General features: G+C 33.5%; 2 protein-coding genes across 2 annotated transcripts; one reads left to right on the top strand and one right to left on the bottom strand.

The window, feature by feature from the left end:
- The first annotated feature begins 1,681 nt into the window (after nt 1-1,681).
- On the top strand, nt 1,682-4,088 carry LOC133300159 (tubulin alpha chain). Its single transcript, XM_061499660.1, has 4 exons — nt 1,682-1,856; nt 2,368-2,602; nt 2,702-3,072; nt 3,237-4,088. Exons 1-4 carry the CDS (start codon nt 1,764-1,766, stop codon nt 3,888-3,890), a joined length of 1,353 nt encoding a protein of 450 aa, XP_061355644.1. The 5' UTR covers nt 1,682-1,763; the 3' UTR covers nt 3,891-4,088.
- A 7,592-nt stretch (nt 4,089-11,680) lies between these two features.
- Nucleotides 11,681-14,559, bottom strand: LOC133300150 (amino acid permease 6-like). Its single transcript, XM_061499649.1, has 7 exons — nt 14,469-14,559; nt 14,129-14,362; nt 13,203-13,296; nt 12,896-13,110; nt 12,579-12,721; nt 12,204-12,431; nt 11,681-12,108 (listed from the first exon to the last, which is right to left on the bottom strand). Exons 1-7 carry the CDS (start codon nt 14,557-14,559, stop codon nt 11,683-11,685), a joined length of 1,431 nt encoding a protein of 476 aa, XP_061355633.1. The 3' UTR covers nt 11,681-11,682.
- Between the last annotated feature and the right edge of the window lie 840 nt (nt 14,560-15,399).

Genomic DNA, 15,399 nt, shown 5'->3' with positions numbered 1-15,399 from the left:
TCTAATAAAAGCCTTACAGAAGATGGTGTGGTCAAGAGTGCCAAGACCTTCCTTCGAAACCATGTAGAAGCCAAGCAAAACTTGCAGAAAGCTGGTCTCCAGCAGAATAGAAAAGCTGAAATCCAAGTTAAAAGGCTTCAACCTGCTCCTGAGTGGATTAAGCTGAACGTGGATGGATCCAGCACTAAGAATGGAAACGTCACAGGGTGTGGAGGTGTCTTCAGGGACGAGGAAGGAAAATGGTAGCTTGGTTTTTCTAGGAACCTTGGGTCAGGCAACTCAGTCAAGGCTGAATTATGGGGTATCCTGGCTGACCTCTCATTAGCTTGGGACCAGGGATTTAGGAAAATCCACTTGGAAAGTGATTCAAAAATTGCGCTGGACTTCCTGCACAAGGGTATTCATTCCAATCACCCTCTCTCCAATCTGATCTTTAGGATCCAAGAGCTTATGAAGAGGAGCTGGGAAATTAAAGTCTCTCACACCTACAGAGAGGGGAACAATGTTGCTGATTGTCTTGCCTCCTAAGCTCACATATATGGATAGGAAACCAAAGTCTTCAGGGAGGTTCCTAATGGTTATAAGGATAGACTACATAGTGATTTTAGGGGCACTTTAGCCCCAGATTTGTGAATCTATAGGTTTTCTATTTTATTTCCTCTGTATCCAAAAAAAATAAAAAGAAACACAAATGTATTATTAAAAGGGTTTATACATGTCTTTTTAAAGGACATAAACTTATGTTCTTTTAGCAATTTTTAACTATATTTTTTTGAAAATATATAATTGTATTTTTTTAATTTTCTACTATAACTTCTAATAATAATAATAATAATAATAATAATAATATAACTTTAATATTATAATTAAACATTATCGAAAATATATAATTAAAAACTACTAAAAGGACATAAGCTTGTATCCTTTAAAAGAACACTCCTTTATTTCTTATTAAAAAGGTTAAAAGATAACTCATTAATTTAAGTGATAACAAGCTTGTTTCTCTTTGATAAGAAATATCAAATGTGTATTCAAAAAAAGAAAAAAAAATATCAAATGTAAATCTTGACAATAGATAAAGTAGTTTTGGGGAAGTCACCATAAAATATTTGTGTTTTCCACATATTGTCTAAAGATATGTAAATTTGTCAACGAGAAAACAATAAAAAGATGTTTCAAAATAAACCATGGGTTTAAGCCAAAATCATGTTAAAATTTTCCGATCATGTATTTTGTCAAACATTAATGAACTTAGTTTATACGGAAAAAACTATTTTTATGTGACATAAGACAAGTTTTTTTTCTACACATCCTTCGATAACTGTATCATTTTTTTTTTTCCAGATGATAGAGCTCATTAATTTATCTCTATGACATGAGATAACTATCCCCTTTAATATGGGATTAATAACACCATAGTTTATATGCTCTAAATGTGAATTGAATATGGATAAACTTGGTTGGTATTCGGGCGGCAACAATATAACATTTAAAAAAATTTAAAAATGAAAAGCTAGCAAGTGACCATGGTTACCAAGTTAGGTTACTTGAGATTGACAACTCAACCTTCGTTGCCGTCCGTCCCACATCCTGATCCAAACCATAGTTAAGGACAGCACAGCAATCCCAATTATAAAAACCAAACCATATGTGGCAAATGCCACTCACATTCAGAATTCGAAGAAAGCGTCTTCATAAACGCTTTCACCCTTCCTCTTCAATTTCTTCATTCAATTTCTCATCTTCTCTTTTAATTTGCGAGAATGAGAGAGTGCATCTCAGTCCACATTGGTCAGGCAGGTATTCAGGTCGGAAATGCCTGCTGGGAACTCTACTGTCTCGAGCACGGCATCGGGGTAAGCTTCGATCTGAGGTTCTTTTTTCGCATTTCTCTAGATCCGGGTAAAATTTGTTTCGATCTTACAGATCTAAGGTTGTTTGAATGTTATTTTCATAATTTCATTAGTTTCTTGATTTTATCTTCAATCGGTTCTGTATATATATCTTATCTGCATTGTGTTTGAAATTTGATTATTTTTTTTCCGTTTATATTTCCAAGATCTACATTGTTCTCGGCTTGTATTCTTGAACTTGTTTATAGATCTGTAAATTTAGATCGAGAATGTAGTCTCATTTTCTATGTTTGGATCTATAGGGGAACCTTAGGACTGACTTTGATTAGATCCTTTTGTTTAGCAGTCAGACATAATGATTTGCTTCTGGAATCATTGATGGTTCATTTTGTGGTTGTTTAATCTTGAGTTATGTTAATGGTTATATTAAATCCAATATGTTAATATCACTTTGTCGTGTATTTTTAAAATGAGATTTTAGAAATGAGACACTGAAATTCAAATTTCTATACAGCCTGATGGCCAAATGCCAAGTGACAAGACTGTTGGTGGTGGTGATGATGCTTTCAACACTTTCTTCAGTGAAACTGGTGCTGGAAAGCACGTCCCACGCGCTGTCTTTGTAGATCTCGAGCCTACTGTTATTGATGAGGTGAGGACTGGAACATACCGTCAGCTTTTCCACCCAGAGCAGCTGATCAGCGGCAAAGAAGATGCTGCTAACAACTTTGCTCGTGGTCATTACACCAGTAAGTCTCAACATCACCAGTTCCATGGTATTTCATTTAGCTTCATAATTGGGTTTGTTTGTTATCTTATATTGTATCTGTTATCTATGCTCCTTATAGTTGGGAAAGAGATCGTTGATCTGTGCTTGGACCGCATCAGAAAGCTTGCTGACAACTGCACCGGTCTCCAAGGGTTCTTGGTCTTCAATGCTGTTGGTGGAGGAACTGGTTCTGGTCTTGGTTCCCTTCTGTTGGAGCGTCTGTCAGTTGATTATGGTAAGAAATCGAAGCTCGGGTTCACTGTGTATCCCTCTCCTCAGGTGTCCACCTCTGTGGTTGAGCCATACAACAGCGTCCTCTCTACCCACTCCCTCTTGGAGCACACTGATGTGGCTGTTCTTTTGGACAATGAAGCTATATATGACATTTGTAGGCGCTCTCTTGACATTGAGCGTCCCACCTATACCAACCTCAACCGCCTTATTTCTCAGGTAAGTTTCATCAATTAGGGAGTACATGGATTTTTGAATATCCGATTGGCATGTTAATCTTAGTATGTTGGTTCTGATTTCTTGTGATTATTTCATATTGTTTTAAAGCAATCACCTTGGTATAAAATATCTTTGGTTAATGTTTTTCTTTCTTTGGAGTTCAGGTGATTTCTTCTTTGACTGCTTCCCTAAGGTTTGATGGTGCGCTCAATGTGGATGTGACTGAGTTCCAGACCAATTTGGTCCCCTATCCTAGAATCCATTTCATGCTTTCTTCCTATGCTCCAGTTATATCTGCTGAGAAGGCTTACCATGAACAGCTGTCAGTGGCTGAAATTACTAACAGTGCCTTTGAGCCATCATCTATGATGGCTAAGTGCGATCCTCGCCATGGAAAGTACATGGCATGTTGTCTGATGTATCGTGGTGATGTTGTACCCAAAGATGTGAATGCTGCTGTTGGCACAATCAAGACCAAGAGGACCATTCAGTTTGTGGATTGGTGCCCTACTGGTTTTAAGTGTGGTATTAACTATCAACCACCTACTGTTGTTCCTGGAGGTGACCTTGCCAAGGTGCAGAGGGCAGTTTGCATGATTTCGAACTCCACAGCTGTGGCTGAGGTGTTTAGTCGCATTGACCACAAGTTTGACCTCATGTATGCCAAGCGTGCTTTTGTCCACTGGTACGTGGGTGAGGGTATGGAAGAAGGTGAATTTTCCGAAGCTCGTGAGGATCTTGCTGCCCTTGAAAAGGATTACGAAGAAGTGGGTGCCGAATCTGCTGAGGGTGGGGATGACGATATAGAGGATTACTAGAATCTATTTCAGATTCTCTTGAGGCCCTTTGTTATTAGTGTTTGGTGTTTGGATAGCTTCGAGCCTTTGTCATTTGTTCCTTTGGATGCTTTGTTATTTATGCGCCATCTTTTCTTAGATGTTGTCGCAGACCTAAACATAATTCTCATTGGCATGTGTTATCCGTATTTCTCCCTTATTTGAAGTTATATGCAGTTATACTTCTGTTGACATCTATTTTCGCTCTCTACGGGAAAGAAATCGTTGAGTTTTATTTTCGTGAAAAAACATTACAATGTTGCTAACGTGTTTTTTTTTTCGGAGGGCTCAAAGCCCGTAGCTAACATGTTTTAGGCCGGTTCTGATTGATGAAATAGTTTCTCCCTTCTAAAGGATTTATATGTGGTTTAATGGTTTAGATCTGATTAGTAATATATTTTATGGAAAATTTCAATTTCACCACGTCTTAATATAGTGTTTTTCACTTATTCCTTACATGGTTTCGTTAACTCATAAGATATAAGAAATGTCTTCGTTTTACAAAACATTAAAATATTCTAATTTGTTGTAATAAAATTATCTTATTTTTACACGTCAAATGATCTTTCTCCCATTATATATTCATTCATAGAATATAACGTGATTAATGTTTCTAATGTTGTAGTTATACACACGTAAACATGTGCAAGACTTATATATATATATATATATATATATATATATATATATATATATATATATTTTTGTTCTTCCCTTCACATGATCCTGCATGGGTTTCATATACTTCTATATGTATGTAAGAGATAATTTATCTCTTATAACATAAGAGACATTAAACCCTGATAATATTTGTGTTACAGTAATAAATAAAAAAAGGTTAATTTCAATTTTTATTAAATATGACCAAATAATTTTTTTTTTAAAAATTGAGTATTAAATTTATATAATATTTTAGGGTTTTTTTAATTAGAGGTAGCTTAGCTTTGATATTTTATTTATACTTTATTATTTCATATGTTAAGAAATTTTATATAATAAGATTTTTTTATATTCAATGTTAAGTTATACAAATCAAATCATATGTGATATAAATGATAAGTTTGAAATGATAAGAATAAACTAATAAACATTGTAATCTACCAAATAGGGTTGGTTTAAATGGTACATGTTTAATTTTCCTTAAACAAGATCTTTGGTTCAAGTACTTGTGAGTACAAAAAAATTCTCTTTAGAAGAGCTACTTCACTAACTCGAACTAGATTTGGGCTCGTTACTAATGATGCAAGTCTAGAATATTCTAGATGACATTTTATGACGAGGCAATGCTAATGGTGTGTATTGGATTTCTTATATATTTATGAATTTAGAGCCACGTCACCGAAATACACCTCCTCCATTGTAGAATTATTTGCCTAGGATTTAGATAACTCATCTTGCTCTTTGGTCCATACCATCGTAACTTTGAGCATCCCTACATTGATATACTTAACCCTTTATGTGATAATTCATTGGTTCTGAATCCACAATGGTTCAATCTAATTTTTTTTTAATTATTACTTTTGATTGTTTTACGAATTGTATAAAAATGTTTCTTTGTTTTTTACCAAATAATTTTTACATTTTTTCTATTTAGATAATTTGATATAGAATAATTTTTTTATATGTGATAAACAAAATTTATGATTAAAAAAATGAATTAACGTTTCTTGTGTAATACGAGTTAAAACTATTTCATGAAATTTGAAAATGATTTCATTTTGGAATTTGAAAAAAAAATATAGAGTATTTCAGCACAATACATGAGGAAAGTAAACTTTTTTTAAAAATACTTTATATTTTTTTCTAAGCCCCAAAATAACATCCATTTAAAGTTGTTGTGTTGCAGAAGAAATATTTTTGCACATATATTTATTTATATATTAAAATTTGCAGAAAATAATTTTGTCTTTGTATAGCATAAACATTTATTTATTTTTATTATTTAAATTTATCACTGTAACTTTACTATTATTTAAGTTATTTCAAATATTTTTTTTTATCATTTATTCATTAAATTGATTCGGCATTAATTTAAACGACTTATAACTAATTTTTATAACTTGTAAATTTATAGTTAGAATATTTAAATAATACAATATTATAAAATATATTATTCAAAATTTATTTCATTGAGCATTTTTTTATGTTACTTAAAAAATTTAAAACAATCTATTAATAAACTCCTTTAAATAAATACTAAAAAATTTAAATAAAGAGTTACTACATTACAAAATAAGCAAGACTTCTTTGTTTTACAATTTTTTTCTAAACTCTATATATGTAAATATAGGGACATGATATACTTACCACAAAAAAAGTTTACCACCTTTACAACTGATCTGACCAAATACAGTATGGACTGACCTATATGTATTGAGCCAAATCACACACGGTTGAATCACCTTACATCGTGGTTGGCCTGGGCCTAGTATTGCTGTTGGAATGATCTTGAGCTTTGTCCTTCACGTTGGCACGTTGCACCAAATGGGGGTACCAGCGAAGACACTCCGATCCTTAAGTTAGTATCAGAGGCAGATGTGTTATGTTGTTAAAGTAAAGGATGATCGTACCTTGGTGGTATATCGTGTGTTTATATAATAACTGGGATGCCGCCTTAGTTAAGGCGGCTTGGCTTCTGAGTGGCCAGCTTTGGGCTGCAGGTTATTTAGGGGACCTGTGTAGCCTTATCTTTCAGAGGGTCTAGTAGTAGATTTGAGGCAAGCTGGAGCTGTTCGTTGTTTACTGGAGCTAAGACGCGGTGGAGTTACCTTGAGCCTTAAGTTTACTTCTCTTAGAAGGTTTCATACGCGATATGAGAATCGAGTCTTGTGTGCCGCGAGGAGACCATCGCGTCCTGTATGTCGCGATGGGGATATCGCGTCTGGAACGCCGCGATGTGGGCATCGCGTCAATGCTTGTTCCTTGTTCTTCGGAAGGGCTTGGGCTTTCCTTATGGGGCTTTGATTGAGCTTATATTTTATCCGGATCAACAACCAATCTAATCACCGTTGATTTCCGTCAATCTAACGGTTATCATTTATTGGGAATAATAATTAATTAATAAATGCGATCTAATAATTTCCAATAAATGATAACTGTTAGATTGACGGAAATCAACAGTGATTAGATTGATTGTAAATGTGATAAATTTTTTTGGCGGTAAGTATATCTTTCCCCGTAAATATATACTTAAAAAATTAAAAAAATAGTATTTTCATTACACAACAAGTAAAACTTTAATTTTTTTACATAATAAATTGTGTTGTTTTCTTCTAATTCATTATAAATTAATATATTTTATTTTTTTATCTAAAAAAATTAAATAAATATTTAATTAATTTTATTAGTTATTTCCTTATTTTTTTTGTTTATTCAATGGTTATAATCCAAGTAATAAAACAAACCTAATTATATATGAGTCTGAATTGTTTTGTGTTTTGCTATTAACTTATAAATTTTTGTTCCCCGTATTATGAATTTGTACTCGTAAAGAGAATAATAGTTATAAAGTGATGGAATATATCTACATTTAAATTACCGGATAACAAATTATAGCTCTAGTACATTTCAAACGTTATTTTTAACCCATTAGCTGAATCAGGAGTAAAACTTATGAAAATATAAAAGATATTAATTATCAATCCCACCACTCAAGTTTTTTCTCATTTTCAGTTGGTATATAATCATAGATTGACACAAATCGAAAATAATAAAGAGAAAAGGAAGATAGATTTGACACAACGATTTAACCTGATTCACTCAATGTAGGCTACGTTCAGCTTGTCTGTATATTTGACTCACTACCACGTGTTACAAGTCAACGATTTATAAGAAAATATAAATACGATTTAGAAAACCCAAACAACATCTATTCATGGGTCCAAACCAAATTACTGAGAAAAACAAAATTACAATAAGTTAGAGGTCCATAACAATACCAAACCTCTACTGACTTTCTGCTGATCCCACCAACAAGAGTCCTTATGGGTGTGCATGACAACCATTCTATTCCCTAACACTGTTTCTGAAAAGAAACAATTCTTTTCTTTTTCTACGCCTTGGAACACTTTCTGAAAAAAAAAATGTGTTTCATAACAAGTTCTATTTTTATTCCGAGAATGAAAATTGTGTTTGATAAAAAAATAATTCCTATTAAATATAAAAAAAAATCGGATCATCACTTTCATTTTCATATGGTGTGGTGGTGGTGGTGGTGGCGGCAGTACGATAGTGGTGGTGGCAGTGACATGGTGATGATAGTGGTGGTTGTGACGATAGTGGCTGCGACGATGGTGGTGATAATGGTGGCAGCGACAGTGGTAGTGGTGGGGATGGTGGTGGTGGAGGTGGCGGCAGTGGCTACGAAAATGATGGTAGAGATGGTGGTTGGTGGCGGCAATAATGGTAGCGGTGGCATGGTGGTGGTGGCAGTGGCTGCGGCGGTGGTGGTAGGTGACAATGGTGGTGGTGGCGGCTGTGGTAGTGGTGGCAATGGCGTGGTGATGGTAGTTGCGGGGGTGGTGGTGGTTGGCGGCGGCGGAGGTGGTGACAGTAGTGGCCGCGACAATGGTAGTGGTGGTTAGTGACAATGGTGGTAATGGTAGCGGTGACAGTGCGTGGTGATGGCGGCAGTGGTTGCAATGATGGTGGTGGTGATTGATGGCTATAGTGACAGTGACAGTGACAGTGGTGGTGGCGACGGTGGCATCGTGGTGGTGGGGGGTGACGACACTAATGGTACGACGACGGCGGCGACGATGGTGGCAGTGGCGGTGGTGACTATGGTAGAGGTGGAGAATGATTGCGAGAGATAAGTGTTTCTCATTTTGTACTCGGGAACAAAAAAGCAGAAATTTTCCGATTCTTTTTTCTGTTCCCCAGCACAAAAATTAAGCCGGTTCATTCGGGGAACAAAAAATAAATCGGTTTTACCAAACGAGTTTTCTATCCATTTCTGTTCTCGAGAACAGAAATTAAAAAAAAATGATTCCGGGAAGGTTGTCATGCGCACCCTATCTGTATGCAAAGTATGAACCATATCTAACATAATCCACCTATGTTGCACCGACACCGACACAGGACATGACACGATACGATACTCCGACACATTACTTTTAAAAAATATTAGATTTTGACACATTAGGACACATTTTAATATTAAATAATGTTTTTAGTTTATGTAGTGTATATTATATTTAATATTCTATAATTTAATAAAAAAATAAACCTAAACTTATAATACCCATCAATTTTACAATGAAACATAAGATATTACAAATATTTATATTAAACTCAATAAAATCTTAATCATAATCCTATAAATCTAATAGTTGGAACTAAAAATGCAACGCAACGTAACCTTTGAATCCTTGTTTGAGTTCCCACAATGCGTGTTGGAGTGTCGGGAAGTGTCAGAAAATATCGGACACGACATGTTAATTTTTTTGAAGTGTCGGTACATCATAATAAACCACCATTGAGATGGGTAGCATTTCTTGGCCTTGTACGAAAGTGTGCTTTCCCTTAATTTATATATGGGAAAATTGTTTGTAAAGTGATTGCACCTAAAGATTGGTGTGGTTCACTATGTACTCCCTGAAGTACATAGTTATAATAAATATTATAACTATGTATTTTCAGAAGTATACCAGAGTACACCGTTCTTCTCTCGTGTACTTCCGGGCTACGAAACACCGACACTTCAAAAACTCTGATGTGTCGTGTCCGACACTTCCCGACACTCCAACATGCGTTGTAAAGATTCAAAAAAGGATCAAATGTTACATTGCGTTGCGTTTTTAATTCAAACTATTAGATTCATTGAATTACGATTATCATTTTATTGAGTTTAATATAAATATTTGGAATATCTTATGTATCTTTACAAAATTGATGGCTATTATAAGTTTAGCTTCATTTTTTATTAAATATAATATACACTACATAAATTAAAAATATTATTTAATATCAAAACGTGTTCTAACATGCCGAAATCTAATATTTTTTAGAATCAACATGTCGAAGTGTAGTGTCGTATCGTACCCCGTGTCTCGTGTCTGTATCGATACAACATAGCTTCCGGGAGTACATAGTTGACCGCAACAATCCTTAGATGCTGTCACTGCACATCCACTAAACTCCTTATATGTATGCAATTAAACTCAATAAAACTGTAATCATAATCTAATAGTTGGAACTAAAAATGCAACACAACGCAACCTTTCAATCTTTGTTTGAGTCCCTACAATGCGTGTTGGAGTGCTGAAAAGCGTCAGAAAATATCGAATATGACATGTTAGATTTTTTGAAGTGTCGATGCATCATAGTGAACCACCATTGAGATGGGTAGCGTTTCTTGGCCTTGTACGAAGGTGTGCTTTCCCTTAATTTATATATGAAAAAATTGTTTGTAAAGTGACTGCACCTAAAGATTGATGCGATTCACTATATATACTCCCGAAAGTACAAGAGTACATCGTTCTTCTCTGGTGTACTTTCGAGAGTACATAGTTATAATATTTATTATAATTCTAGTACATAGTTGACCACAACAATTCATAGATGCAGTTACTGTACGTCCACTAAACTCTTTATATAAGTGCAATTAACAAATTTGTCTTATTTATATTTATTCAATTTCTAATTTATAAATTTGCACGTTACAATATCTTCATATATATTATTAATTCATATTTATGCAATTATGAATCTTGCTTACGTTTCTATATTTATTAAATATCTGATTTATTTTCCACGCACGTTAAAATTATTGGTAATATTATCTATGTGTATATGTTTACAAATTTATAAGTCTGCAAATATGAATCTTGTGTAAGTATTTATATTTATTTAATTCCTGATTTATATTTTTACATGTTCTAATTAATTTACTTTACTTAATTTCTTATTCATATTTTTGCATTTTTTTATTTTATTTTTTTATATTCCAATGACTTGTTATAGTTCTAAATTTATTATTTAAGTGATGTATCATGAATTTCAGATAATATTATTGTCTGAACAAATTGTTTGAATCATTTAAAGGAGTTCCTTTTGTATGAATATAATTGATGAATCTTGTGAAAGAATTGCTTTACCCACAAAAAATTATGAAAATTCTCATATCAAGTAATTCAAGCTACATGGACAAGAAATTAGGATTCTTGTATTAAGAAAATCGTTTCCTTAATATGTACGGTCAAGAAAATTTTTTTTCGTCAATTTATTTCGATAGGAAATATCATAGGTAAACTCATGTTTATGAAAGGTTTAAACAAAAAAACAATTTACATGATGACCAAAGTAAATTTTAAAAAGAACTATAATTTATGTGATAACTAAAAATGTTTAATGTGGCCTTAGAAATAAGTTTATGGAAATTTTGATTTATTTCAAATTATTATAATTTTAGTATGATTCTTTTGTATTAAAACGGAGGGGAATTTTTTTTATTAACAAACAATGCATTAAAATTAAATAAATAATGCATAAGAAATCATGTACAAGTTATTACAAAGGAATTTATGTAAATACACATACATTATTTGAACAAAGAGACTTAGAGAGTATCATATTTCATTTCATGCGGAAAGTTTTGCATAAATCCATATATTTATTAAGTACAAAGATTAAGATATTTTCTAAAAAAGTTCATCCAAACGGATCATTAATAATGAAGTAAAAAAACTACTGGAAACAATCTAATCATCCCAAGAGCCAACTAAACATATAGTTTATTCAACAAAAGGACCAAGATTTTCCATAATAAAGGACGCTAATTAGTAGACTTGAAGGGCTTATAGGTTTTAAGGTCTGAGATAATTCCTTCGATTGATCCAGCTGCAGCAACAAGAGTCACAATCAAGCAAAACACACTTATCAACTTCATCCCTATCCAGTTAAGAGAATACTTTGGTACTTTAGCTCGTGCCAGATACATCTCTATTGGAAAGTGCACAGTCAAGGGCCAGAACGAACAAGCTCCAAGCAAACCCACAATGCTGTTGAAGAAGGGCAATATCATAGCAATCACAGTGGTGAATATCACATATAGTGTCCTCCATATGACCCGGAACATATTCATTCTATAAGTACCAACCGATGGAATGTTGATATGATATTCTTTTGCCATGAAGTTGCTTTCTGGCCAACGCTTCCTACACCAATTTTCCACTAGTAGATAAATTGGTTGTGCAAATACCTGTAGATAGAAAATGTAAATGGTGAAAATCCTCCACACAATATGTACATAAAAACCAAATGCAACTTTTGTTTATAAAAAAAAAATTATGTTACCTGGTAGGCGCCCACCAGATGAATAACAACGAAAATATTACCAATGTCAACAAGCCAATATGGTTCATAAAAACCAAATCCTGTTAAGAAGTTTCCTGGTGCCTTGTTCCCAAATGCTGCATAGCCTAGAACGCCACATAACATGTAAAACAGAGTGGTGATTGTGACTCCAGTGATGGTTGCTTTCTTCATGGCTTGATTTTCTGGTGGGGTTGATTTTAATGTGTCCTGTTGTTGGAACAAAAAAAATTAAATCAAGTTTGATATTTTTTTTATCTCCATGTCATGAGAAGCTTGGGAAATTTTATGAAATGTTCACAATACTACAAGTGTATGAAATGAATTAAGCATCAATTTTGCCCTAAGATGACTTGCCTGTATCTCAACAATTACTACACTGAAGGCATATGCAAAAGCAATGTTTCCAATTGCTTGGAAGGTATTCCATAGCTTCTCCTTGCTTGTCACATCCACTCCAACGGTAAGCCCTGTGAGGCTTGTCTTGACATGGTTTCCCCCTTTTATGCTCCAAAACAATACAAATCATTCCGATCTATATTAGTTTAATGTTATTTATAAGTTAATCATATGATATTTTAAGTTTTTTTTTTTTTTTTTTTTTCTTGCATTCTTGCAGACACATTTGAAGCTAAAATATATATTATTAATGTTTAACATATGCAATGTGTCACCTGCTATTTTGGCTATGGAGAGACCAACGCCTATGGAAGCATAACCAAAAGACATGGCGGCAGCAATAAGAGAGAGCCCTGAAAGTTCATGGAAATCTGGGATTTGGCTGAATAGAATCTCTATGATCGCAAAGATGATCATAAATGGGTAATTTGATGTATGACACCTCACTTGGTGGCCATGCTTATGAAAGCAATTGGATCTTTTGATGGCCCTGGTTAAGAAACAAGGAGTAATCTCTAAGAAACACAAGTGCTTGGATTTCAACAACATAATATGCAAAAAGATATTATAATGGGTTCTTACACCATGCTAATGGATGCAGTGATAGTGTATCCAACGGTTATTCCTACAAGATTTCCGTACTGAGCCAATCCACAAAACCGGTATTGAGTTCCCCCTGGAGAGAAAGAGACAGAAAGATTGCAATGCAACAATCAACTTCCAAAGAAAATGACATCTATTTATTTCTACCATCGAACCCTCAGTGTAATTTCATTTGTTAGCGATGTTTAACTTTCATAATGTAGTGGCACGTTTTCTAGAGAAAAACACAAAAAATATGAACTTGATTTGAACTCACATTCACTTTAATATTGTCATTTTTTCTGTTGTACTAAGAGAATTTTCTTTTTAGCAATTTGAATTATGGAGTAAACTATTTATCATATGATTATAGTTGTTATATATTGTCATATATTTATAGAGCTAGGATATTCTAACTACCTATTTTTTCTACTACTACTCCACTACCACTTTAATCACCATTTGATTAAAGGAAAAGTTGAATGAAGAGAGAAAAAAAAAAAATAACTTTTGAATCCAATGGTAATTAAAATGGTAGTGGAGTGGTAGTAGAAAAAATAAGTAGTAGAAATATCCTACCTCATATTTATATAGGGGAATAGTTTTCTCCTTTCACGTAATAAAATTATTCTCTTCCGTAAACTCAATAAATCAATGGGGTTCACATAAGAGCAATAGATAAAAAAAATCAAATTGGGACCCACTTATTATTGTGTCTGCAAGAGAGAATAGTTTTCTCTATTACCCATTTATATAATAGACAATGAAGTTACAAAACTCTAATCAACCAAATTTAATCTAAGTTCAATCTAAAAAAACCTTTGAAGTACATTTTCTCACTCTCACCAGTTAAACGACATGGATTTAATAAAAACAAAACAAATATATGTCTGGAAAACCTCAGTATTTGGTATTATTGTAAGTACCTAGAATATTTTTCACCATCTGCATATAGCTGGGGTTTCTGGTTCCATGAACAGTGTCAGGGTACCTATAACAATCACTGAGCAGAAAAGAAGTAAAGAGAGTGACGAGGGAGAAGATGATCAAAATAATAGGCCCTGCAATCCATCCCAACTGAGCAATGCTCCATGCCAATGATAGCACCCCAGAGCCAATCACTGCCGTCACTATGTGTGCACTTGCAGTTACCCATGTTCCTTCGTGTTCATTGGATTAGAAAAGTTAAAACACAGAATATGAGAAACAAGTACTCATTGACTGGATGTGAAGTTTGGAGAAATATATATATATATATATATATACCTGTCCTTTTTATGTGACCGTCATCATCATATTTAGAGCTATACCCCTCATTTCCTTGTGCATCTATGGAGAAGTTTCTCTGCAATGCCATGGCAATCTCTCTTTTTCTTAGCCAATTGATATTGGATTTAGCACATTGGTTTTTATCCCCCACCAACTCTTTGACCTTGTTAAAGTCTAACACTGAAAATGGAAGCAGATCGAGGATTTTAAGAAAACCCCAACTCAATTTGGTAGGAAATATTAGCAGTTACATATGTGGCAAAGCTGCCATAAATGTTTGCAGAACATTTTTTATGGTCTTTGGATTGGAACCACTATTATCTTTCTTTCTTTATTTATTCCATTTCAACTTATTTATTGTTTTTTTTTTTTTTTAAATTTTATGGTCCCTATTGTTTTTTGTCGATCTTGGTATCTTCACAAAGTTGTTTCTGCTATTGTTCACTAATTTTAATTTTCATGGTCCCTATTGTGTTTCACAAAGTTGCTCATCAAAGGTGGCCGCCATCTAAGGATTCATGAGCAAAAAGAGACAAAAAGAACCAGAGAGGCAGAGTGCAAAATTTATTCATATATTTAAATTATAAAATAACAAAAATATTTTTAAATCTTTAAAGTTAAATCGTCAACCCTTCTAATTAACAATTTACTGAGTAAGAAATATTACATACGTTTTATGAACCAAGGTATTAAATATGGGAAAAAAGGTGTGTCATCTTAAATCACACAACTTATATCCTTTCACTCTCACAAAGAGGCGAGAGTCACATTTTTACAATTTTTTCGCTCCACTCTCCTCCATGATTTATCTCTTTCTCTCCCTTGAGATAACACAACTTTGTATCCTTTAAAATAATATATACTTTTCCCATTAAATATACATAGATATAGCAAAATTTTAAAGAAATGAAAACGCACCAACCTTATC

This window comes from Gastrolobium bilobum, unplaced genomic scaffold (assembly GCF_033153095.1).
Source record: "Gastrolobium bilobum isolate Gb01-03AN ecotype WA unplaced genomic scaffold, APGP_CSIRO_Gbil_v1 utg60503, whole genome shotgun sequence".
NCBI classification, from domain to species: domain Eukaryota; kingdom Viridiplantae; phylum Streptophyta; class Magnoliopsida; order Fabales; family Fabaceae; genus Gastrolobium; species Gastrolobium bilobum.
This window is presented reverse-complemented; position numbering and strand designations above follow the sequence as displayed.

What these genes read in the sequence shown, in the direction of transcription:
- LOC133300159 (XM_061499660.1), top strand. Translation starts at nt 1,764, where the DNA reads ATGAGAGAGTGCATCTCAGTCCACATTGGTCAGGCAGGTATTCAGGTC. An exon ending in GTCTCGAGCACGGCATCGGG is followed by an intron (nt 1,857 to 2,367) that starts GTAAGCTTCGAT and finishes ATTTCTATACAG; the next exon opens with CCTGATGGCCAAATGCCAAG. An exon ending in TCAACCGCCTTATTTCTCAG is followed by an intron (nt 3,073 to 3,236) that starts GTAAGTTTCATC and finishes TTTGGAGTTCAG; the next exon opens with GTGATTTCTTCTTTGACTGC.
- LOC133300150 (XM_061499649.1), bottom strand. Translation starts at nt 14,559, where the DNA reads ATGGCATTGCAGAGAAACTTCTCCATAGATGCACAAGGAAATGAGGGG. An exon ending in CGGTCACATAAAAAGGACAG is followed by an intron (nt 14,363 to 14,468) that starts GTATATATATAT and finishes ATGAACACGAAG; the next exon opens with GAACATGGGTAACTGCAAGT. An exon ending in ACTGCATCCATTAGCATGGT is followed by an intron (nt 13,111 to 13,202) that starts GTAAGAACCCAT and finishes TTTCTTAACCAG; the next exon opens with GGCCATCAAAAGATCCAATT.